Raw genomic sequence first — 22620 nt, 5'->3', positions numbered from 1 at the left:
GTTGGAGCGCTCCTGGCGCCGCGATGCGCTTCGCGCAAAAACACAGCGAGGTTCGGGAATACAAAGGTTTGATACAGAAAAGTGAATTCAATGCTTGCCTCGGGCGCTCCTGCCGTCGTGATGTGCTTCGCGCAAAGACACTGGCTGGGGACTTGGTGGGAATACAGGTACTGAATACCAAAAATTTTCAAAGTCGAGTTCCCTGGATTGGTGCCTGTTCTGTCTGCCAAACTCCAAAAGTGAACATTAATTTTGTAGCCCATTTCGTTTATACACTCTTCCATCCAACGCATGTGGAAGGTGTATAAATTAATTAAGTACAGTTTTCCGTCAGAAACCCGGCGCTCCTCCCACTCTTCAAATCGCTACAACCTCCAGAAAAAAAAAGGGCTTCCAAAGCGATTTTTTGGAAAAAAAGAGCCAATAACAGGAGGAAAACCATTCTCGAGTCTAGCCAGATTAGTGTTCTACGTCTCAAAGTGGAAATGGATTACTTAAAGAGGACGTCCGAAAAAAGGCAGGTCAAGTGGTCATTTTTCTACTAAGGAGAGATATTTAAATATTTAAAGTGGAAAAGAAAAATGGTGGTGCGCGCAGGATCCGACACTCGTTCTTCTTTCACTCCACCTCTCCTCCCCACACATACACACACAATGTCGCTCCGCCGATTGAAAGGTGTCAGCGTCACTGTACCCTTTTACACATTTAATGTCGCATCACCACTGACGGGCAAGAAATCGGCAAACTCTGATCATACACATCAATGGACTGTTGGAATCCGTGGGTTCCACGGCGATCTTACCTTCATGATCAAAAAGGTCACCTTTCGACTCCACGAGACATACGCTGACCCAGTCCGAGGTGAGGATAATAAAGCGATACACATGCGCATGTATCTAACGTGAAATAAAAAGTCGTGGAGGAACCACCGTTTGAAGTTCACGAAACTGGATGGGGCGAGTTTGAAGTAATGATCAGGGTCCATTTCCAACCGGCGATCAACGAAAAAGCAGTGCAGTTATACCACCATATTCGATTACATCCGTACCAGGACGATCCATCAGGAGGTCCCTGGCCGAAAGATAAACCTGTTACGAGCTTCTTATACGACGAATTGGTAATTGAAACACTCGATCGACAAATGAGACCGAAATTATATTGATTACAGTGCTGTTAGATTTTCAACGAACCGTCTGAATCATGCTACAGGGTGATGGAGGAGAACAATGTCATATCATCGCCAGGCATACCTACACGGCGATACAATGGCAAGGACCCTACCGTAGCACCATTTTGTGTGCAGATGGAGCAGGAGGAACTGGAAAGCATCGAAAAAGCGCAGGCCGAAGTCAACAAGGAAATCATTGCATTGCGGCAACGTAAAGCCTACTTGGACCAAGAAAAGGCCAAAGGAAATTAGATATCCAAACTTTGTATATAGTCTCTCTTGTTTCCTTCTTTTAAAAACTGGTTACTTTTCTTCCTTCTTTCAGTAAATATTTTTAAGTTGCAAAACTTTGGTAATTATGTAGCGTGTAAAGGTTGATTATACTATGTATACAGGTGATTTTAAGAAAAAAGAGAACTCTACATGGACCGTCGACCTTCTGAAGCCGACGCTGCTTTCTTTGGTGCATTACTCGCTGCTGACTGCTGCTGCTTTACGCCGACAACTCCACCACCCATGGATGCACTGAATGTTGCCTGCGTTGCCGTGTTTTGTTTCCGTCGCAGCATGCTAAGACCACTTGGCTTTTTCCTCTTGCTGACCATAGCCGGACTGGCGTCCCTTCCTACATTCTGCTCACGAAGTCGCTGTGCGTGACCGACAATGCAGCTGATTAGATCATTGTATGTTTCTGCGTCCATCATCAACTGTTCCCGTTGATCGAGAAGATATCCGAGATATTCAGATGCTTGTCGCTGCAATCGAGACAGCTCCGTGATCATCGATTTCAGTTTTTCGTTGGGGAATACTCGTATCGTTTCTAGATCAATTTCATTAGCTTCTTTCCTTACACTTCCACCGATTCTAGGTAGGTACCCTCTGTTAATTCACAGTATGCTTTGGCAATATCGATGTCAAGCTCCGGTTCCTCTTCAACGATCTTTCGATTGCCATTCTCAGCTTCGTAGTTGTTGCCATTGAATGCCACGTTGACGCCAGATAAGGATGCTGATCGTGCGTGACCTGAATTGAGCCGCCTATCTAGCTGTCCTGCGACGCTCACTGCAGATCCATTCTTGCTCTTTGTATCCAGATAATTTGAATGCGGTCGTTTGCTATATCCATTGCTCGTTGATGACTGGTTTGGATAACCATTGCTTGATTTTCTGGTCTTTAAAATTGATCGTCGTTAGCTTACTCTTGTCAGCACATTTTCACATAGAACAACGTACATCTTCGTAGCTGACAGTAACACCTAATGCACTCAGATATGCCCTGTTTGATTCTGACCGCGTCCACTGGAATTGGCCGACTGCACCGGTGATAGGGTTATAGAACACAGAGTCCCTGGAGAGCTTATCCCACAAACTTGCACTGATAAATTATCAGCCATCAATTCACATAACAACCGTTTCCTCCCAACAATAAAGAATGCTCACCTGCGCTCTGTGCACAAGGTATCCTTGGGAGTAGGTTGTTCAAGTCCAGTAGGTGATTGTATTTGCTCTTCAAAACCGCTAGACCACATTTCTGCAAATATATCGGCTATACGACCGAAAGCTTCTTCAGGGTTTGATCCAGCTTCGAGGATATGTATCTAGCACCATTTTCACCGCATGTCAGTACATTGAGATGCTAATAGAATCATTGACAACATCAATACGCACATACTCTTCCGTCTTAGTAGGTGTTTTGGGTATCTCGTCATCGTTGTCTTTGTCGTCTTGGTCAGCAAATGATTCTTGCTGTAATTCTTCTGTTGTCTCAAAGTCTCCAAAGTCTCCAAAGTCGTCGTCTCCTTCAGCTTCAATTGGCGTTGCAAAGTCATCAAAGTCGCCGAATTCGTCGTCATCCACATTATCCGTTGTAACAGCAATAGCCGGGTTAACTTGTTCTTTTCCAAACTCCTCGTCGTCCCAGTTGAAGTCGTTTTGTGTGTCTTCTAACGGCACAGAAGCATCCTGTTCCTTTGTTGTATCACTGTGGGTATCGTTGCCGTTGATCTTTGGCGATTGCTCCAAAGTGCTATTATTGCCATTTTCGTTGCTGTCCATAGTGCATCTAGGCATTGAGGGAGCGAGGCCCTCCAGCTTGATCAAATACACTCTCCGCCGTGACGCAAAATTCAAGGCTCTGTTCCAAACATCAAAAGTTAAAGGTCGCCTGCCGGAACTTAGTACTTTTAGACCTTCCCTCCCCGCTCTAACGCAATGTCGACCATCTCACGTACTATCCGCAACGTTATCAAGGCCGGTCCCGCCAGCGCATTTAAGCAAATGAACAACATTCACGATACCAAGTGGGGTATCCTCGTTGGCACCGACCGAAACGGCAACAAGTTCTTTGAAAACAACGACGAAATCTCTGGTAGCTTTCACGATTGATTTCGACGTACAACGAATAGTATACTTAAGCTTTGTTTTTGTATTCTTAATCAGGTCGTGAACGTTGGGTTGAATTCGCTAGCAGCGACCCTGACAGTGCAGATATTGACCCTGCTTGGTAAATATTTTACGATTCCTAGCACAGACACCAACGACAACAACAAACTGAACAGAGAATGCTGATATGGTCGCTACTGATAGGCACATGTGGCTCGCCAGAATCACTCAGGAACCTCCCACTGACATGCAGCTTGAACCCAAGAAGTGGTGGGGCCAGCCTAACCCCAACTTTACAGGCACCTCCAAAGCCTTTAGAACTTACAGCACCACCAAACCCAAGATCGACGCATGGGAACCTGTTGTACGAGCTAGGGAATAAATGTTTAATAGAGCGTGATTAAAGCTGCATGAAAAAAAGAAGGTATAGAAAAAAGAAAAGAGAGAGAAAGAGAGGAGACGAAAAAAGACTGGTTTGACCTTGCATGTGTGTACGTGCGTGCGTGTGTCAGCGTGTGTGTGTGTAAGATTAAGTTTATTCCACCTTTAGCAAGCGCATCCAGGTTCAGGTGTTTGCCGACCATTGTTGGAGATATGGACGGTATCAGGGAAATCGCTGTACATACGACAAATTATGTCAGTTTCGCGTTTAGTTTTCCTCTCGTTTGTCACTCACATGTCAACGTCAGTCTCACGCGAGAGAGCATTCTTAGCAATAGTCTGGAAAGCCTGTTCGACGTTGATGGCCTCTTTAGCAGATGTTTCAAAGTAGCTATTCATTTGTGGGTTAGAGCAAATACTACACATAAGTGATATGTGACTTACGGGACGTTGCCCTTGGATTGGCACCATGCCATTGCACGCTTTTGCGACACCTGCAAAAGTTGACAATTACATCCGTAAGTGTTCGAGAATATTCCTATCTTCCCCTTGTTTCATCCTCCTGTTACCATTCGTCTGGATTCCTCTACATCGATCTTATTGCCTAACAGAACGAAAGGGAAGCTCTCTGGGTCGCGAGGAGATGCTTGGACGAGGAATTCGTCGCGCCATTGATCTATGCGACAGAAAACAGTCGCCTTAGCCTGTGAAATCGAATACAAGTCAAATGAATTAAAAGTTACCTAGAGACTCGAAACTCCTGCTGTTGTTGACATCGTATGTCAAAACGCAGCAATCGGCGCCCCGATAAAACGCGACACCCAAGGATTGGAAGCGTTCCTGACCTGCTGTATCCCAGATCTACCCGTCACTTTCAGAACACGCGCATACTACATACATGAAATAGATCCGGTTTCCATGTTAGTACACGCACCTGCATAGTGACAAGACGGTCATCGACAAGCACTTCCTTTGTCAAAAAGTCGGCGCCTATCGTAGCCTTGTACTGACTGGAAAATTTCTTGTTGACGTATTGGTTCATAAGCGATGTCTTGCCGACACTACACATTGTGAAATAAATCGGTTATTATCGGCTTGCGAGGAAGGGAAAGGTAACAGTGGTGGAGGACAAGTTTTGCGTTTACCCGCTATCACCGAGAATGATCACCTATGCCCGCACCAAGCTCAGATCCATGCCTCGAGATTACAGGAATGTACGATTACAAGCGCATACCTTCAAAAGCACCTTCTTGCGTCCAGACGACATACTGAAAAGAAAAATAAGCGGGAAAGAAAAAGAGGAAGTTGCAAGAACGGAGGGGACCTAAAGGTCGCAGATCATGTGGTGACACAAGTTTTTCAAAGACCAAGAAGGGCTCATCATGCACAATTCTTTTTGTATTAGCGTCATTACATCTATCCGCTACTATTACTACCAAATGTGACATTTGATCTCCGGGTTCATGAAACTTCCAACAGGACAGTTGAATACCCTCGAGAATTCGGGCGAATTCTGCAGCGCTCCGTTCACACGTACTCGATCGGGAGAGTGCTCGCTTGTATATATCTAAAATGGGGAGCGGATCTGAGCAAACAACAACGCGCCGAACAAAAGACAATGCGTGTTTCATTTTCCCCCCTTTCTCTTTGCTTACCAACTTCGCCGCATATTGCGGTCGAACGGACTTGCACCAGAGCCGTCCAAAGCTCACGTAGAAAAGCGCTTCCGGCGACAAATCCACTCCAGGCAGACGGTACTTGTCGACTTGCTTGCCATCAGATAACTGCCCACCGTCCCAGGCCTGTCTGAAAGCTTGGTACGCAACGTCTATGCCTCCGTTATCTGCAAGGTTTTCGCCAAGTGTCAACTAGGCGCCAGGGAAATATTTAGTTTGGGAGAAATAATAGAAAAGTTAGTTGGATCCTTACGTTTCCGTTCACATTGAGGCTTTCATTGTTGGGTCCCTGCACTGTAAAGTTCTGATACTGAGAGACAAAACATTGTGATTTTTCTTGGAATCGAGCAGCTGTATCATTCGTCCACCATTGAGCTAATTCACCGTTTGCGTCGTAGTTTCGTCCCGCGTTATCGAATGCATGCTAACAGTAAAAGTTAAAACACTTGGTTGATACATACACGCTGCAACTCACAGTAAGCTCGTGGCCGATGACCATGCCCAAGCTACCAAAATTGAGATAGATTGGCCAATGTGGGTTGTAAACCGGGTACTGTAAGATGCCATCCAGAACGGCCATCTATAAAGAAAAGCCGTTGTCAAAACTGTCAGCTAACTCTTCGCAAGCTAGCCTTTCCATTTAAACTTGCCTCGTTGTTCGTCAAGCTGTAATATGCGTTCACTTCTTGCGCCATCATATCCCATTCATCCTTATCCACAGGTTGACCTATGCGGTTCCATGTCTTATTTCTGGACCATTTCAGAACGGACATTTCATTTTCAAAAAATGAATCTGTCATGCTCATAGTTGCATAATAAGCGTCAAGGGACTCGGGCGATTGCTCGTTAGGAGAAATGGTGCTGTAGGCCACTTTGTGCTTGATCTTGTTGACCTGTATATCCGCAAAGCCGGGTAGATAGCTAAGTATTCGATTCGTATGATTTCCATAAGCGCATTCTTTTTTTACCTTGTTAATCGCTGCTTCCTTAGTTTCACTATCAAGCCAGTCAATATCGGCCAATCTGTTCAGCCATGTTTCATGCACGAGGCGGATCATCTCCTCGACTGCATCTTGTTCCTTTCGGCCGCCGAATTTAGTAATAGTAAAGTATCTAGCAACCAAGTGACCCAAGGCATCGTTTGCGTTACTGATACATTCTTGTTTCCGTGGCTTGAGCTCGGACGCTCCACTGATGATCTTGCTATCCACCTCGTGAAGCAAAGTGCGGGTATGCGTGTCCAAGGTATAAATCCAGTTGCCAGCTGCGCGGATAGCCAGATAGTCTCGCAAAGTTCCCATGGTAACTTTACCGCTTTGTAACAAATCATTTAGCTTTTCAAAATACGAAGGCGCATTGACTACAATTTTGTCAGGAACCGCCCTGTCGTCTGGTATATAGTTACGCAGCAAAGTCTCCCATTCGATAAACGGGTAGCGTTCTTGAAGCTGGGATGGGGTCATGGGGTTGTACGTCTTTAGAGGGTCCCGGTGGTCTTCCCTGTCAGGTCAGAAATTCTGCATAGTTAGCAGCGCACGTGGGGGGGGGGAGAGAGAAATGTAGAAACAAGCTGTCAAATTTCCGAGCGAACTCGGACCGACGACGTACTCTTTCATCACTATTTTCGCTAGTTCCTTCTCAAATGCAATGACTCGTCCGACCATTTCCGTCACCTCGTCCTCCGAACGCAGTCTAAGGTTTGCCTTTTCCGACTGCTGCAGGCGCAGCGATGCCAGGGGCTCATCCGGCGTCGGATGGGCAAGGATATATTTCATTATTTCGTTCAATCCTTGCTGATAAATTGTCATGGCTTCCTCTTGAGAATAGTACTCCTCTGACGGGAGTCCTAGCTTTGATTGATCTGCCCAGACGGCGTTCATATTTGGCTCCTTGTCATCCGTGTTCACGCCCATTGCCACAAGCGTATTGCTGCCAGTGTCGTGCGAAGCGATGAGCAACTGTGTCAGGAGCTTGCTATCAGGAGCCTTGTCGCTGTCCTCGTCGGGAAGAGATGCAAAAACCGACGCAAGGCTGGGATAAATGGGCGTAGCTCCCAAAGAATCGATTCGTTCTACATTCATACATGACTGGAAGTATGTCTGCAACTTTTTGAACAATTTCTCGTCCAACTCTCTCTGCGATTGAAGCTGAAAGTCGTCGGTGGTCGGGTCAACAATGCTCTTTGCTACCATGTCGTCATAGGTTCCTTGCAGAAGCGCATAGATGGAATCAATGTTATCGTCGTTGACTTGGTTCAACGTTCCAACAGCTGTTGTAGTATTTCGGAACGCGGCAGACGAGAATTAGCTGCTGTCTTCTTTCCAGAAATGCAAAAGGATTTTTTTTCGTCCCCATGTTACCTGACTTGTCATCGGGTATACTGACGTTGGCTAGCCAGCTGCCGCCTACAGGTGCATATCATCGATGCTCGGGATTAGTACCGTTTGCGTTTCCGGGAGATTTTTTCCCTTTTTCCCTCGCTCTGCAGAGGGTTTAGGAGGGGAGAGAAGGTGTATCCTTACAAGTATACTGATAAAAATCGTCACATGGATTCACATTGAAATCAATGTAGTTGAGAACAGAAGCTGCTGCTGTTTGGCAGTACTCTGTTTGGCAGATATCCAGTGCTTGCGTAGCAGGCAAGGACATCAATGGGGGTGGGGCGGGATGTGGTGGAAAGAAAAGAAAGCAAATAAAAAAGGGGGTTCGTTGGCTAAATATAACGTGGAATGTTGTTTAGATCCTCACTTCTCTCCGCACAATGCAGAAGGCTTGTTTTAATCTCTTCTATGTACATATGTCTACATACATCTAAGCATGGCTGAATGTGCATGCAAAACTTGCTTTACAGAAAAATAATTGTTGGAAACGAAACTACAAGTAGAAATTAAATGCGGACGATAATTCAGTCGGTTCAGAGCGATGCGGGTACACTGAATTATATAAAGTCAGGAGAAGCACACTGCATCGACGGCTAATAAGAAAAGCTGGCTTCAAACGCCCAATACGATTGATCACCAAGTGCCTTGCAGCTTTGAACGCAGGAAGGAAGTCGATGCTATGCAAAACCGTTTTAACAATAAAAATTCCGAATACGAGTTGCATTGTCCGCTTAAAAACATTGCAACAGAAGCGGCGCAAAGCCAGATCAAGCTGCCCTTCATGTTTACATTGTAGCTGAATGCTACAGTAGCCGATGGTATTACCGGAAGTGTCCCTGCAGAGATCAGCAACTTCTTATGACGTTCCAAAGATCATGGCTAGAAAAGATTGCGAAGGCATTTAAATGCTTCGCTCCTAGTTGCCAAAAACCATTGAGAATCTACTATACTTCAAACAGGCAAGTACAAGTGAATAGCAGATCTAAAAATTCAGGATTTGCTCCAAGTGCATGGGTAAAACGGATCGTTATGCAACAAGATGCATCAACCGTCCAATAGATATAGATGGCGACTGTTAAATCAGATTGCCATATAAATTTACATTGAAATTAGATTTAATAGACCAAGGAGTATGCCTTTACCTTCATACTGTAAGATACACATAATAGCACACAGATGGGTCTCTGGTAACGACGCGGTATGAGCTCCATTCTAGTTACTGTATTGGCCTTCATACGATAAATATACATCATACGTCTTCATCGCACGAAGCATAAAGCTTGTTAGGACAAGAAACAAGCATTTTTATCAATATTTCCAATCTACAGAATTATAACCAACTTAAGCTTCTAAAAGAAGACGAAGAGTACTGTAATAGCAGATCGGCCATGTAAGTACTTTTGAGGAGTTGTGAGCGAAATGAACAGACAAAGTCGACTACTGAATCTAAAAATGTACAGAAAAGCAACATATAGTTTTCTACCAAGAACACAAGCTAAGATTTATGTATACTCGTTACTAAGAAATAATCATTTTAGAGACGGTTAATAAAAAGTAAGTGGAGGACAGGAAAGGAGAACAATAGGTGGCGGAGGAGGGAAGTTCATGTTGGGTAAAGGAGCCGAGGGTTTAGTAGGCGGATTTGTGAGTACTAGATCCTTGAGCGGATGAGTCGCTTCCCTGATCATCCTCCTTTGGAGTGACCATGACGAAACGGCCGTTGCTAAGGTTTCTATCGCGAGCCATACCGTATTCATCTTCACCCTTGTTCTTGTACTTATCGTGGTCAACGGAGAACGTAGCATTGAATGTCTCGTTCGGATTGGATGTTGTGTTGATATCCTTGCTCTTTTTGCCAGCTGGGTTGCTTGTGACCCAATGGATAGTGATAACGTTGAGTGTGATGTCGAGGTTGCAGCAAAGCAAGCAGACGACACCGCGTTCACGACCACCAAGAATAGCCAAGACCAAGATGTTGGTTAGGGAGGCGAACAAGCACACAACGGAAGCAACAAGGGTGCGCTGAGCAACGTCGTGCAAACGAGTTGTTTTGAAGTCACCCATAACGTTTCTGCCAGCCTTCATGAGGGGCATGACAAAGAGAAGGGTCATGTAAAGATTGAAAATCTAAATACAAAGTAGGCAGCAAGTTAGACAATTGGTAGGATTTTCTTTTCCTTTCTTCTTTTTCAACATACAAAATCATAAGTCTAAAGCATGGAGGTTAGTTATATGTGATTAAATGTTCCTGTATACAACTCGAACGTACCAGAAGAGGAATACTGGCAATGGGTTGCAAACCGATCATGCAAGTACCATCTTCTCGCAACTCGGCAATGTGGAACATCACCTACGCGAGAATTTGCATCAGCGATACTGCTAAATGTAACCACTTCGGCTTTCTTACCATGAGACCAAAGATAACAATGTATGGAGTCATAAGACCAAGGTGGAACTTGTAAGACCAAGTTTGCATGCGCGATTTGCGGACAGCAGAGACAACCCACACTTTCTCAATGAGCCTGTTACCGCGATGAGATGATTAGACGAATTGTTGGCTGAAAAAGGAGTATACATCAGATAGTACCAAAAGTAGATGATAATTTTCGTTCCTGCATAAAAGACGTCGCATGCCATTTCAGACAGGACACAGGATAGCGAGTTACCTGATCCACACACATAAGTACCCATGTAAGCTCGAAACTGACTATCAGAATATTTACCGTTATTTGTAGAAACTAGTAAAATGGCAGTAACAACGAAAGCCCATGACTGTACATAAAGTGCGATAACGAGCCAGCGGGAGTAAGTCAGGTACTTGTACTGTACATTGAAAGTTTTAAGACCGAAAAGCAGGCAGAGCAAAGAAATGGAGATCAGGGAAATGAACTGAGTGGCAAGCTCGGAAGCATCCGGCTGCATTGCATATTGAATCTTTGGTAGATTAGCGTCCATGTCGACAATCGAGGAACAGAATGACCTCTGTACTTTGAGGAAGGGTAAAGTAACGCTTGTTATATAGCCCTCTGAGAGCCTTTTTTCTTTTCTCCCTTTTCGCACGTCCCCATAGTGCGTAGTCCAGGAGGGAGAAAATGGATCAAAAGAAACTTGCCTCCCAACTCCTCGTTTCCTGTGCTACGGATGTAGCCACAACCGGGATGAGTGCTTGTTTGAAGGTAAGAAATTGACCCCTTATTTTACAATGACTTTTTTCTCGCTGTCTTTCTGCCTCCTTGTAGCATGTGGGACCCAAGTCGAGCCTGTACAGGCGCGACTCCTGGCTCTTTTGCTACGTCGGGTTTAAGGAACAGGTGCAGGAAAGATACAGTGACGTGGTTTTGACACATCAAAGCCGGTCTATCTGGAACGATCTCGGCACCGTAGAGGAAGCCAAGTCAATTTAGGTCGATCATCAATGCATGGTCGTGCCATTAAAAAATATATTACTGCTCTATGTAGCATCGAAAGCGGATAGAAAATAAAAACTCAAGATGCCTCCTTTCCCTGATAGGGTCACACCTACACCCACCGAGAGTGATGCGCAAGGCATGTTCTCCGTGCAAACTATATATGTTGCACACTTTGTTTTTTTTTCACAACAGTCATATTACGCTGCACGCGCATTCATAGTTCGGATGATGATGTTGAAAACGGAAAAAGGGGGAAACAAAGGACCGTAGCTTGGTCATCTGTACATGCACTGATTGTTGCAATGAGCCTGTGAAACCACGATCTAGTAACTTAGTACTGTATTAGGCGCAGCACATGATACTTGGTCTCGAGTTTGACAATATCTTGAAAAGGCAAATAAGAGTATAGCATCCGCAATCTTCTACAATGCAAATGCAGCCATCAATATCTTTTTAAATTCTTGAAGGTAGCGTCTTGCGGTGAATGGTTCCGTTTGGAACCATTCATTCGCATCAATTGCACAGCCTTCTTGCTCATATTACGAGTATGGTAACATTTCTATCTTTAATCCAAAAAGATAACCCAAATTAAAATGCTTTGCTGCTATTCTTGATCTTCCCGCGATATGAGCATTTGCCCTGACTTTTGGATGACATACCTAAATAATGCTTGAGGTTGTATACGACTTCACATGACAGTCTTGTCGATGTTGCGCATTGATCATCTACAAGCTGCTGTGCTGCTTTGCAATAAGCTATGTGCGTGTATGCAGAACATTTATACGTTCGCATTAGCACAGATGACATATATACATAGTCATCAGCTTGCCATGATATAGTCATCAATCAATTGTAGAAACCAAGTATATCAGACCATGCAAACCCAAATCTCTTCAATGGTAACTCTCTGTGTCGCGTTCTGTATTACGTTGCGCAGGGCTGATGCGGAAAGACAGCGTAAGCCAATCATCAACGCATATCCTCTCGGATGGGTGAAAGGAATTTAGACTGCAACAATGTTGTTGTGTCATTGGAAAGTCAGTCTTCGGTCAGCATATCCATGCAGTCATTGACGCAGTTGTTTCCACTGCTCCTGGAACCTTTATATATCAAGTATCCAAATGAATACGTGCACGTCCAAGTACAAGTGCGTTCACAAAAACCAGATCGGCTGCCTTTTACTTCTGTACCTTGGGTGGGCGGGAGGGGTAAAGGGCGGTATTAACTTTATTTTCCCTCCTATCTTGCTTACTGGCGTTTGTCACGCCTGTCGACGACGAAAGAACAATAGAATACCCGTTATAGGAGGTTTGGCCCAGGAAAAGACATTTTACTTTTTTTTAACTTCATCAATCAGGGCATGGATTTATCCCTTCTCCTAGCCACTGCAACTAGCAAGACAGAATAAAGTTACAAGGCTTCCAATATTCGGCGGGATCATCTGTCGGCTGTTGCCGGATAACCCCCTTTCTCTAATTGTGTTTTCTTTTCCCTTACTCAATCGATAGGGAGAGATATTAAATAAACGACCAATGCGTTTCTCCACCAATGTATTGCTAAACCAAACGGGCAGTCGGAAATATATATATAGATTTCCCAAAAATGTTGTGATACTCTGCAAGTGAAACCTGTTCCTCCGAATTGAAAACCGCAAAGCAATAGCGAGAAGACAAGGGTACAATCGAAACATTTGAAGCGCTGTAAAATGTCGAATGGATGCAAAAGGAGATCATCCATTGTTGCTGCTGCTTAGTGCATTGAGTGATATTATTAACGCGATATGACTAAGAGCATTCTCCGCCAGATCAGCACCGGAACCATTTCGGACCGTCGTAGCGACTTTATGGTTTGTTACTCTTCCTCTAGCTTTTCGGTGGATCCCGGTAACACGATACAAACTGGTTTTGTCAGACGAGCTATTTAATTTAGCCAATGTGCCCGGTTTGGGAGCAGGGTCTGTGTCTGCTGAAAAAATGTTATGGACTCTCTTCCTTCGCAACATCTTCTACATACAACACTTATAACACAAATAAGCAACTATCAAAGTAATTGATGACCTCTCTTCTTTTCTCGCACAAGACAGACGCGTCTGAATTGAGGACATTGGCGTCAATTGGATGGTTACTTATTGTCGGTTATATTATGTGGATCGGACAAACATTTACTACAACGGAATGTCAATTACGTGGAATCTTTAAACAGAGATCGACTGTTATTTGTGGCAAAGAACAAAGTGCGTAGATATTCATGGTTGATTGCTGGCTTGCGCAGGTTTACGAAACGCAGCCTTCCAGGCAATAAGATAACATGCAACACGAACCATGTTCAGTACGGACGGCTAGGTTGATTACTCATGTTAATTCTGGCTACCTCCGATTTTTAAAGAGCCAAAGGAAAAAAATATATTTGAATGGCCCCCTGGCTATCGAGAATCGTGATACGTCAGAACGCGTAAAGACAGGCATTAGACATGCTGTCCTTATCTTTGCTACCACATGCGGATCACAACTCACGACTGATGCATGTACGCCGCTTTTGGTATGCACATGTGGACTTCGAACTTGTTGATGTTTTGGCAATAGCAAAGATGCGATTCTGGTTTGAAGCAGGAGCTCTGCCGTGGAACGTTAAAACGTGACACCACCTGGTATTCCTTTTTTAAAAGATTCTGTCGTTCCGGGGTCAATATGCAAGGATATGCTTTTCTTGGAACATGCTATATTTATATACACCGTAATCGGTCAAATAAAAGAACAACTTGGAGCGTCACGCACCGCTTACCCCATTGTACCTCCTGGCAACCATCCTAAACTCTCTTCTCTCTTTTTTCCCATGGAATAAGTTTTCCTTCATATCCAGCTGAGCATTGATTTCTTCTTGATTTCTCATCTCCTTTCATCCATTGAAGCATGCTGGACTTGTTACGACGGATACCGCACTCTATGTTTGGGATTGGAAAGCCATTTCCAAGGGCAGATACATCGCAGCAACCCTGCTCACATATGACAAATGACGAACGGACCGCATTGCTGGAGCGCCTTCCTGACGAATTGATCATTTACATTCTGAGCCTGCCCGGCATCGAAGTTGCATCGCTGCACACTATTTCAGAGTTCTCCCATCGTCTCAAATGCATAACTGTACCCATTATGCTGTCGAAATTCCAATTGACCACCGTGGTGGACCAAGAAGGAAGAGGCAAAACAACAACACATTATTCTTTCTGCAAATACAACATGAATGACGGCGTTGCCACATTTGTTGCCAGCGATACTCGTCCAAGAAGATACAAGCACACTCACTATGCCGCTGTTCCTATCCTACGAAGTGTGAATTATCGGATATTGCTAGAAGCAAACGATAGCACCGGTGAGCAAGTTGCTCGTGAAGATCACAGCAGCGGCGATGGTAACAACGAGTTTGTGTGTCACGTCGACATCCCCGCCGCCGCCCATTACGGACCAAGCGTTGCTATTACCAAAAAGACAAAATCGCTGCGCGTTGAACGCACCGGATCTCAACTTGTCACGTCGGACGAAAGGTTGCTTCCAACTAACCAACCATTGTGGCAACTTGGCTACCTCGTCAGCACTTTTGCACAGGCAGACGCAGCATCCAGAAGTGCATCTTGGTCATCAGCACTATCGTCGTCTTTTTCATCAACAAAACCCAAAAATGACATATATTTCACAGCTGCGTTCATCGCAGTGCACGTATCCACTCTTTTCAAATCTGCATGTCCTACTGCTTCCACAGCGCAAGCCGGCCGAAAGCGGAAGAGATCAAGTGTCCACCGGATGTCCGCGTCGTTGCAATGGCTCAAAAGGCAGAGCAAACCAACAGCAGACGAACATCAAATCGTGCAACCTCTTGTAAACTAGTAACTTTTCGGCTACTTGTAATATCTATCTAAATCATAACTGTAAAACTACCAAGCATAATAAAGCGCATGCCACAATATTGACGCTGGCAAGCTCAGACCAAAGACCTGAGATGTAGAGTAAACAGATGCACATATTTTCAGCAACTGAGTTTGGCAATACGCGATCAATTTGCATGGATATCGGGCAATGAAGAACAAGCTGTACCTGGAAGGAACTTGTACTTCCCTTTTCCACACTAAAAACCAAAAAGCTAATAAGCAACGACCGAATGCAGGCCGGGGAGGACCCATTGTCTTTTGAGTTTCTCGACGGCGATCCTGCAAAATCCACGTTCGTTGTAACCGGATCCCACTCCACACCTTTACCTGGCAACGATTCAAAGCAACGAGTAGTAACTACTGCTCGTCGAGATGGCACCACCAGCACCAAACCCGGCAGAGTATCCACCAGCACGTCCATTCCTTCCTCACCATCGCTACCGCATCGTATGCCGCTGTCGCCACCGTCGCTGACCAGCAGTCAGAGCAGCAGCAGCAGCAGCAGCAGCACTCGTTCGCCACTAAGCCCTACCACCGCTGCTTTTGCTCGTGTACCACGTGTTGATATACTCAGAGAGTCGAGAATACATCAGACATTCCAGTATCCTGGTGGAAAACTGAAGTCGGTCAAGGTCGGGTTTGCCGAGTACGGTCCGCCAGATGGACATCCAGCGTTCGTCATCGGCGGTCACGGTTGTACTCGACTCGTTGGTGTTATGTTTGAAGAACTTGCAATTCGATACAATATTCACATGATTTGGCCTGAGCGTCCAGGGTAAGCGCAGTTGTTTTTAGTCTAATGGCTGTTAGCCTCTAAACCTTCTTGTGCTCGTAGATACGGACTAAGTGAAGAATGCAATGCTCAAGAGTTCAATGCAATAGCGTGGGCAGGTGGGGTTTTTAGTCTATCCGATTCATGGGACGGGATTCTAAGAAAGGAATTGACAATTTATTCTCTTTATGGCACCACAAATTGCAGAAGTCATCATTCAATTGGCAGACCATCTTAATATCCGTCGTTTCAGCATCATCGCTCAGTCTGTCGGAACAGTATTTGCCATGGCAGTAGCGCATAGTTATCCGAGCCGCGTCCTCGGTCCTTTATTCCTAATATCACCGTGGGTTTCCACTTATGTTGCTAATACGTTCAAATGGTCAAGGAGACTGCCTGCAGCGCTCGTCACACGAACAGTCTCTCTTGCACTCGATGTAATGTGGATGTTTAACAAAACTGCACCGCCAATGTCCAAGGAAAACAACACAGCGATAGCAGCAACGTCAACGCAAGACGAAGCAGATCATAGAAGTACATTTTCGGAAACATCACCTCGATCCAGTGAAGCCACGAGTCCAGGAAAGCGGAGCATGACGGATGTATCGTGGATGACAGCCATGGAAGAAGACGAGCTCCTTGCATCCTTGGAAGAAGACAATTTCGATCTTCCCACCGACTTCCCACCACATCGACCACTTCGACACGCTGTCAGGCCTCGACACATGTCCTTGTATTTTGCCATGAACCAGCTGCGCATGAGCGAGCCACACAGCCAAGGCCAATTGCTCGATGTCTTGATCGCTCTGGAAAAATATCACTCATTCGGGTTTAATTACTCGGATATCAAAATGGCAGTAACGGCTGTCTGGGGCGACAAGGACGGCCTTATCCCGTTGCGAGCCATCGAAGCATTAGCAAATGGGCTTCGCGACGTCCGGCTAAAAATACTCGATGGAGAAGGACATGACCTTGTGTGGAAGGAAGGCGTTATGGAATGGGCTCTGCGTGGCACATTTGAGCGATGGAAAAGTCGGATCAGAGCCGTAAAAGCTATGAGTACACACATAAACGCTGTACCGACATCTTCCGTACCGGCATCATCATCATCATCATCTTAGAATAGCAACATGAATTTGATACCCATTACGTGTATTTCTATTACGGTTTGTTCTTCAGTAATACAAGAAATCCTCCCATTTAGCAGTGATCTATCGGAGCATCATTCAATTTTTTTCTGTATGGTGGTCGCGCACGCGTGCGCACGAACCAACTCACTTGTCCGTTTTGGCCTTATTTGTATGAGCACTTTTGACGGCCAACTACGGGAGTACCCTTCCATAGCAGTTGACCGTTTCACGCCACGCGCCAATGTTCGCTACTACTTTCTAACCCACGTCCACGCCGGTAACTATGCAAACACTAGTGAACGCTTGGTTCCTGACATTTCTAAATCTTGTTGCCTCGCACTACAGACCACACCCAAGGCTTGGACGCACCTCAATTCCTTCACAAAGTCCATTGCTCAGACACAACTGCAGACATATTGCTACGTCTCAAAGACAAGAGCAAGTCTTCCAGGAACAAGTTTGAGCACCTGCGCGGTTGCCTGCAGACGTCTCCGTTATTGGAACCGTTCGTCTTGGATACCTTGGAATATGGCAAAGTCAATGTAACTTACTTGCCTGCGAATCATTGCCCCGGAGCAGTCATGTAATGTCTCGTATTTCCATGTCGCAAACAAGAGGGCTGATAATTTTACAACATTGCCTAGGATTCTTATCGAGGGTTGCCATGGAAATATCCTTTATACCGGTACTTAGACTAGTCTGACATTGGATGCCTGCACACGAGTGGATAAGGAGAAGCTCATTTTTTTCGTTTTATTCTAAGGTGATGTAAGAGCTGAACCGGACTTTGTTGACGAAATCGCCAGTATTTTGGAAGGAAAAACAATCGATCACTTGTACATGGATACAACGCATTGTGATCCGCAAACTCGGGAATTCATTACCAAGGTAAGAATTTTATAGATACTAGCTGCTACAAATGGATCTTTCTAACTATGGATTTTCCAACAACGAAAGGATCGTTCCATAGATGCCTTGGTTGAAACTATTGAGTCTCTACCAGATAATCACCACATCTACCTTGATTTCTGGACTTTTGGATTTGAAGAACTGTGGATTGCTGTGGCGGAAAAATACAACACAAAGGTAGAAGCACGCTCTGAAAGTATATATATGCAACGTTTGCTTAAAATTACGATAGATTCACGTATCACCTGAGCGATACAAGCTCTACTCTGCTTTAAATCCCATTTATGCACAGATATTTTCGACAATTGCAGACGAATCAAGATTCCATTCATGCCAATGGCGAAATGACTGCAGACGACATAGTTACAGGACAACGACTATCCACCCTGTTCCGGTAACAGGCGATCACGTTAGAGCACTTGATCCTGTCAGCCATATTTTGCGCACAGATTTTCCAAAAAGCTGTCCAGTGCCAAACCGGATTGTAAGTTGCACGGTAAAATGCCTCGATCGGGACCAACGAAACTCACTCGTCAATAGACGCTGCCTTATTCCTTCCACTCGTCGTTTGCAGAAATAGTTGACTTTTGCAAAGCCATAAAGCCGAAACGATTTACGCCTATCGTAGCCCATGGCAAGAAATGGACCACGGCAGAGTATATGCTAAGTCACATTCGGTCGCACGGTGCCATGCTAGATGCATCAACTGAAGATTGCAGTAGCAGCAAAGCGATAAGCAATGAAAGCAGCAGCAGCACCGATTGTAATTCATCAGATCGCATGTCAATAGCGTCCAGCGTCACCAAAGGTTCTCTAAGCGACAACAAGGAGTTTGAAGAGAATTTTATCGCTTTGTCAAAGGAGAAAAAGGAAATAGCTGTGGATAACAAAGACATGCAAGGAAAAACATTGTCGAAATACGAGCTCTTCGCTCAGAGATGGCGAGAAAGGCACCTAGAACGTAGAAGGAAAAGGAATACGGATTCCATGCTATCTAGTTCAAGCGAAAGTGGCACGTGGACTTGGCCAGAGGACGAGGACATATACCCAAAGCTTTCACCTGACAGACTGAAACCGCTCAAAGAACGAACGGACAATTTAAAAGACGAGTCGTCCTCAGATAAGCAACAAAAAGTCCCTCAAATGAATGCTGACGAGCGAAAACCCAAACGACCTCGTCTCGCCGATTCTACCGTTCCCGGATCGAGCATCGAAAATGCGATCTACATTGATTAAAGATATTGCATCACTGGTTTTAGCAAGGCAGGCCTCTAGAACGCAGCGACGAGTGCCAGATATTGAACAAATATATATATTACTTCATACCCGTATTATACATGTTGTAAATAAAAAGAACAGAAAGAAAAAGAACATCCACTTTGAAATATGTATGTGGCTTTACGTTATCGTACGTACACTTTGTAACCCGGTAATCCTGCAACTTCATACCCGGCTGCGTTGGCCGCTTTCGCAAGTCCTTCAGAATCAATTTGGTGATGGAACGGATACGGTGGGAAATTGATGCCTTCACGGTGTATACTTGCTTTCACAAGCAAGCAGGTGGAGCCTACACCATCCAATGGGACTTTGACCTGCGTGTCCGTTGGCATGTCGATCATGAGAAAATGATGTGTTGTAAGCTCGACCCAGCCTATAGATATATTGTCAGTGAAAATATTGCAAATAGCATGAAGGGATTTAGATGGGGGGAAACTTGCCTTCCATAAAAACGAAATCCTCGGGCACACTTCCATGCAATGATTTCGACAGTTCAGTTTCTTGCCAGTTCCGTCGGTCAAAGCCCCATTCGTCGGCGCCATCCAAACGTTTCATCACATTCGGCGCAACTATATCTGCGTTGGTTTCGATGAGATCCTGCACAAGACTCTGTGGAATTTCGGAAAGTGATGGTTCTAGCCACAATACATAGTCGTAATCCTTGGTGAGTGCGGTCTGTAAAAGATAATTGCGTGCGCGTGCTTTTGATGATAGCCACAGCGGTTGTAGCTCAAAGATCGGTTCGTCGCCCAGTGCAACGAGGTTGTGATCGAATGTTTTTGAATAGAATCTCGATGGAAAACCGAGGTGCGCGTGCTGGATGTGCTGTCGGATAGCATGCAAGGTCGTTGGGACCGGGTTGACAAGGAGAAAGGCGATAGAAAGTCGAGACTTTGGATAATCGAGATTGCGGATGAGCTTTACGAAGTCATCAAACTGAGCAACGTCTGACGGGTATAAGAGAGACAATAACAATACGTTGCTGCTTGTGTTCTCTGCGTTTTCTTGATTGAAGTTGTCGAAAGAGACGCCTTGAAATTGCGTCGCTGCCTGCGTGTTGAGGCTGTCCGGTAATCCGTCGCCAGAGAGTGGTAATTCGTAGAGTAGATTGCACTCTGGAGATGCAAACAGCTGAAGTAGGAATACCAAGGCAGCTAGCGACACGAGCGTCAAAATAACGACAAGCCCCGGTCGTCTTCGACTTGGTCCCTTGACAGTGTCGCTGGCCATATATGAAAATGCAAAAGAGGGACAAAAATTGCTTTCATGCTTTTCATTTCCGAAAGTACGGGTCAAACGTTGCGATTCTTCAGATCCTCTGGCTGGGAACGTTGTCCACAATGAACGAGTCTCCTCTTGAAAACTTTGAATTTACAGAAGTATGTGCGTAATATCTAATACATGAAGATCACTATGTATTTGAATGTGAAGCTTATTAGCAAGATAGTCAATTGCAGGATACATATAAATGATTCCCAAAGCTCTTGCCAGAAGTTATGATTTCACTATAAGTTGACATGTAAATTACGCAAGTTTACATCGTCATGAATACTGTGCATGATATAATTATGTTGTTCTTGGAAGGCCTACTTCAAAATATCAATTTGTGAAATTCAAAGTAGAACGGTACAACCGATAAAAATCAAAGTGATCAACTGTCTTCCGTCTTGAACCTTGATATTTGCCGCAGCTTACCAACTGGTAGCTACAACAAGCAAAGTGATGTGCTTGGCGTCTAGTAGAAAGCTAAAAAATATATGAATACTTAATAATTAGCTTAAGAGTTTACAAAGCAAAATGGTAGAATATGGTGGAAGCGTATAAATGTAAATGCTTTCATGGTTTATTAGGCATCCTGCGAAAGGGCTTGTGGTCTTTTGTCTGGCAAGAAACAAAACTCGCTCGAATCTTTAAAAGTTAAAACAGTCCAATGTTACACAAAGTATACATGCTTAGTCAAATAAAGTCTTGTATGTAAACGACCAGCTTGTGATAGTAAATCAATGGAAGTTCCTGGATGACTAATGGCCATCTTCAGTTGCATTCAGTGTATATCATTACATAAGAATTACAGAATTAATGCATCATTTATGCCATGTATCTGCGAGAAGCTACTGGAAACTCGTAGTTGATGCTTGTACCATTTCGTAATCACATGGATGTGAACGGGCCAATTGTTTGATGAGGAGCAAAGGAAGTTGCGAGAAAATTGTGGAGTATGCTCGCCTTCAGTGGCAAATTCATGCGACAAATTGAATCTCCGCATGAACAGCTCGAGAAATATATAAAGCATTGCAGTTCGCCTGCGGTGATGCACCCCAATCAAGTTCTGTACTCTATCAACAGTCAACAACAGCAACAATGTCGATGATCAACTGGGGCAGCTTTGGTACTCCCATGGACCGCTTCGAACGTCGCATGAACCAACTCTTCAACCACTTTTACCAAGACTTCCCTCAGCTTACGAGACCGTTCTCCACGGATGTCTGGGAACGCGGAAGCCGTGCCGGAGGTCAAGTCAATACCATTTCTCCTGCCGTTGATATCTACGAAACCGACAAGTCCTGGCATGTGCATGCAGAGCTTCCTGGTGTCAAGAAGGAAGACGTCAAGATTGACCTAAGCAGCGACACTCTGACAATCTCGGCCGAAAGCAAGTTCTCGAACGAGTACACCAAGGATAATGTGCGCTACCAAGAGCGTCGCGAAGGCCTCTTCTCTCGATCGCTCTCTGTGCCCGACAATATTGACAGAGACAAGATTCAGGCCAAGTTCGAAAACGGTGTCCTCATGATTGACATGCCCAAGAACGCTGAGGCCAAGCCAATCAAGAAGATTACCATCGAATAAGCGTTTAGCTCGTGATTCCCCACAACATTCCTTCCTCTCCTAGTTTGCTTGCAAAAAGCTTGTAATTACTGATTATTCTTTCCTTTTGTGAATAAACTCTTTGCTGTATTGCTGTAAATGTTTGCATGAATGGTTGTATGAACGTATGTATGTAATAAGAAGCAAAATGATGATAGCACCAGCATGATCAGAATGCAGATGCAGACGATGTAAGTCTGTTGATGTTTGCAGGACGGAAGACTTCTCAGTAGACACATTATCGCAATCAAAATTGTGGAATACGTTAGGATCATATCTTCACTACAAAGTTTTCTTACAGTAATCTTTTTTCTTGAATGCAATCTGAGGGTAACATTCTTCGC

General features: G+C 44.7%; 11 protein-coding genes across 11 annotated transcripts; 6 read left to right on the top strand and 5 right to left on the bottom strand.

The window, feature by feature from the left end:
- Positions 1 to 653: 653 nt before the first annotated feature.
- VTP01DRAFT_5830 (uncharacterized protein) lies at positions 654 to 1420 on the top strand (the record flags this gene model as incomplete). Its single annotated transcript, XM_069384664.1, has 3 exons — positions 654 to 861; positions 915 to 1117; positions 1178 to 1420. 3 exons carry the CDS (start codon positions 654 to 656, stop codon positions 1418 to 1420), a joined length of 654 nt encoding a protein of 217 aa, XP_069235064.1.
- A 167-nt stretch (positions 1421 to 1587) lies between these two features.
- On the bottom strand, positions 1588 to 3237 carry VTP01DRAFT_5829 (uncharacterized protein; the record flags this gene model as incomplete). The annotated part of the gene is made up of 5 exons (XM_069384662.1): positions 1588 to 1988; positions 2045 to 2339; positions 2401 to 2542; positions 2608 to 2765; positions 2836 to 3237. The coding sequence occupies 5 exons, from the start codon at positions 3235 to 3237 to the stop codon at positions 1588 to 1590; spliced, it is 1398 nt and encodes a 465-aa protein (XP_069235063.1).
- Positions 3238 to 3378: 141 nt separating this feature from the next.
- Positions 3379 to 3931, top strand: VTP01DRAFT_5828 (uncharacterized protein; the record flags this gene model as incomplete). The annotated part of the gene is made up of 3 exons (XM_069384661.1): positions 3379 to 3535; positions 3607 to 3670; positions 3754 to 3931. 3 exons carry the CDS (start codon positions 3379 to 3381, stop codon positions 3929 to 3931), a joined length of 399 nt encoding a protein of 132 aa, XP_069235062.1.
- Positions 3932 to 4095: 164 nt separating this feature from the next.
- VTP01DRAFT_5827 (uncharacterized protein) lies at positions 4096 to 5197 on the bottom strand (the record flags this gene model as incomplete). The annotated part of the gene is made up of 8 exons (XM_069384660.1): positions 4096 to 4165; positions 4226 to 4321; positions 4375 to 4424; positions 4500 to 4606; positions 4674 to 4791; positions 4865 to 4991; positions 5076 to 5098; positions 5165 to 5197. 8 exons carry the CDS (start codon positions 5195 to 5197, stop codon positions 4096 to 4098), a joined length of 624 nt encoding a protein of 207 aa, XP_069235061.1.
- A 165-nt stretch (positions 5198 to 5362) lies between these two features.
- On the bottom strand, positions 5363 to 8255 carry VTP01DRAFT_5826 (uncharacterized protein; the record flags this gene model as incomplete). The annotated part of the gene is made up of 9 exons (XM_069384659.1): positions 5363 to 5497; positions 5586 to 5798; positions 5860 to 6030; positions 6082 to 6186; positions 6257 to 6499; positions 6575 to 7106; positions 7215 to 7875; positions 7967 to 8011; positions 8129 to 8255. 9 exons carry the CDS (start codon positions 8253 to 8255, stop codon positions 5363 to 5365), a joined length of 2232 nt encoding a protein of 743 aa, XP_069235060.1.
- A 1361-nt stretch (positions 8256 to 9616) lies between these two features.
- On the bottom strand, positions 9617 to 10942 carry VTP01DRAFT_5825 (uncharacterized protein; the record flags this gene model as incomplete). The annotated part of the gene is made up of 6 exons (XM_069384658.1): positions 9617 to 10114; positions 10186 to 10197; positions 10257 to 10337; positions 10395 to 10509; positions 10575 to 10653; positions 10711 to 10942. The coding sequence occupies 6 exons, from the start codon at positions 10940 to 10942 to the stop codon at positions 9617 to 9619; spliced, it is 1017 nt and encodes a 338-aa protein (XP_069235059.1).
- A 3364-nt stretch (positions 10943 to 14306) lies between these two features.
- Positions 14307 to 15278, top strand: VTP01DRAFT_5824 (uncharacterized protein; the record flags this gene model as incomplete). The annotated part of the gene is made up of 1 exon (XM_069384657.1): positions 14307 to 15278. One exon carries the CDS (start codon positions 14307 to 14309, stop codon positions 15276 to 15278), a length of 972 nt encoding a protein of 323 aa, XP_069235058.1.
- Positions 15279 to 15549: 271 nt separating this feature from the next.
- On the top strand, positions 15550 to 17212 carry VTP01DRAFT_5823 (uncharacterized protein; the record flags this gene model as incomplete). Its single annotated transcript, XM_069384656.1, has 3 exons — positions 15550 to 16094; positions 16155 to 16210; positions 16299 to 17212. The coding sequence occupies 3 exons, from the start codon at positions 15550 to 15552 to the stop codon at positions 17210 to 17212; spliced, it is 1515 nt and encodes a 504-aa protein (XP_069235057.1).
- A 180-nt stretch (positions 17213 to 17392) lies between these two features.
- Positions 17393 to 19366, top strand: VTP01DRAFT_5822 (uncharacterized protein; the record flags this gene model as incomplete). The annotated part of the gene is made up of 7 exons (XM_069384655.1): positions 17393 to 17498; positions 17567 to 17804; positions 17866 to 17906; positions 17985 to 18109; positions 18179 to 18307; positions 18363 to 18614; positions 18671 to 19366. The coding sequence occupies 7 exons, from the start codon at positions 17393 to 17395 to the stop codon at positions 19364 to 19366; spliced, it is 1587 nt and encodes a 528-aa protein (XP_069235056.1).
- A 167-nt stretch (positions 19367 to 19533) lies between these two features.
- On the bottom strand, positions 19534 to 20638 carry VTP01DRAFT_5821 (uncharacterized protein; the record flags this gene model as incomplete). The annotated part of the gene is made up of 2 exons (XM_069384654.1): positions 19534 to 19781; positions 19849 to 20638. 2 exons carry the CDS (start codon positions 20636 to 20638, stop codon positions 19534 to 19536), a joined length of 1038 nt encoding a protein of 345 aa, XP_069235055.1.
- Positions 20639 to 21769: 1131 nt separating this feature from the next.
- VTP01DRAFT_5820 (uncharacterized protein) lies at positions 21770 to 22258 on the top strand (the record flags this gene model as incomplete). The annotated part of the gene is made up of 1 exon (XM_069384653.1): positions 21770 to 22258. The coding sequence occupies one exon, from the start codon at positions 21770 to 21772 to the stop codon at positions 22256 to 22258; it is 489 nt and encodes a 162-aa protein (XP_069235054.1).
- Between the last annotated feature and the right edge of the window lie 362 nt (positions 22259 to 22620).

The sequence above is a fragment of the Rhizomucor pusillus genome (assembly GCF_041956525.1).
Source record: "Rhizomucor pusillus strain CBS 183.67 unplaced genomic scaffold VTP01scaffold_25, whole genome shotgun sequence".
Classification (NCBI taxonomy): Eukaryota; Fungi; Mucoromycota; class Mucoromycetes; order Mucorales; family Lichtheimiaceae; genus Rhizomucor; species Rhizomucor pusillus.
Note: the sequence above shows the minus strand (reverse complement) of the source record. Positions and strands in the feature narration are given on the sequence as shown.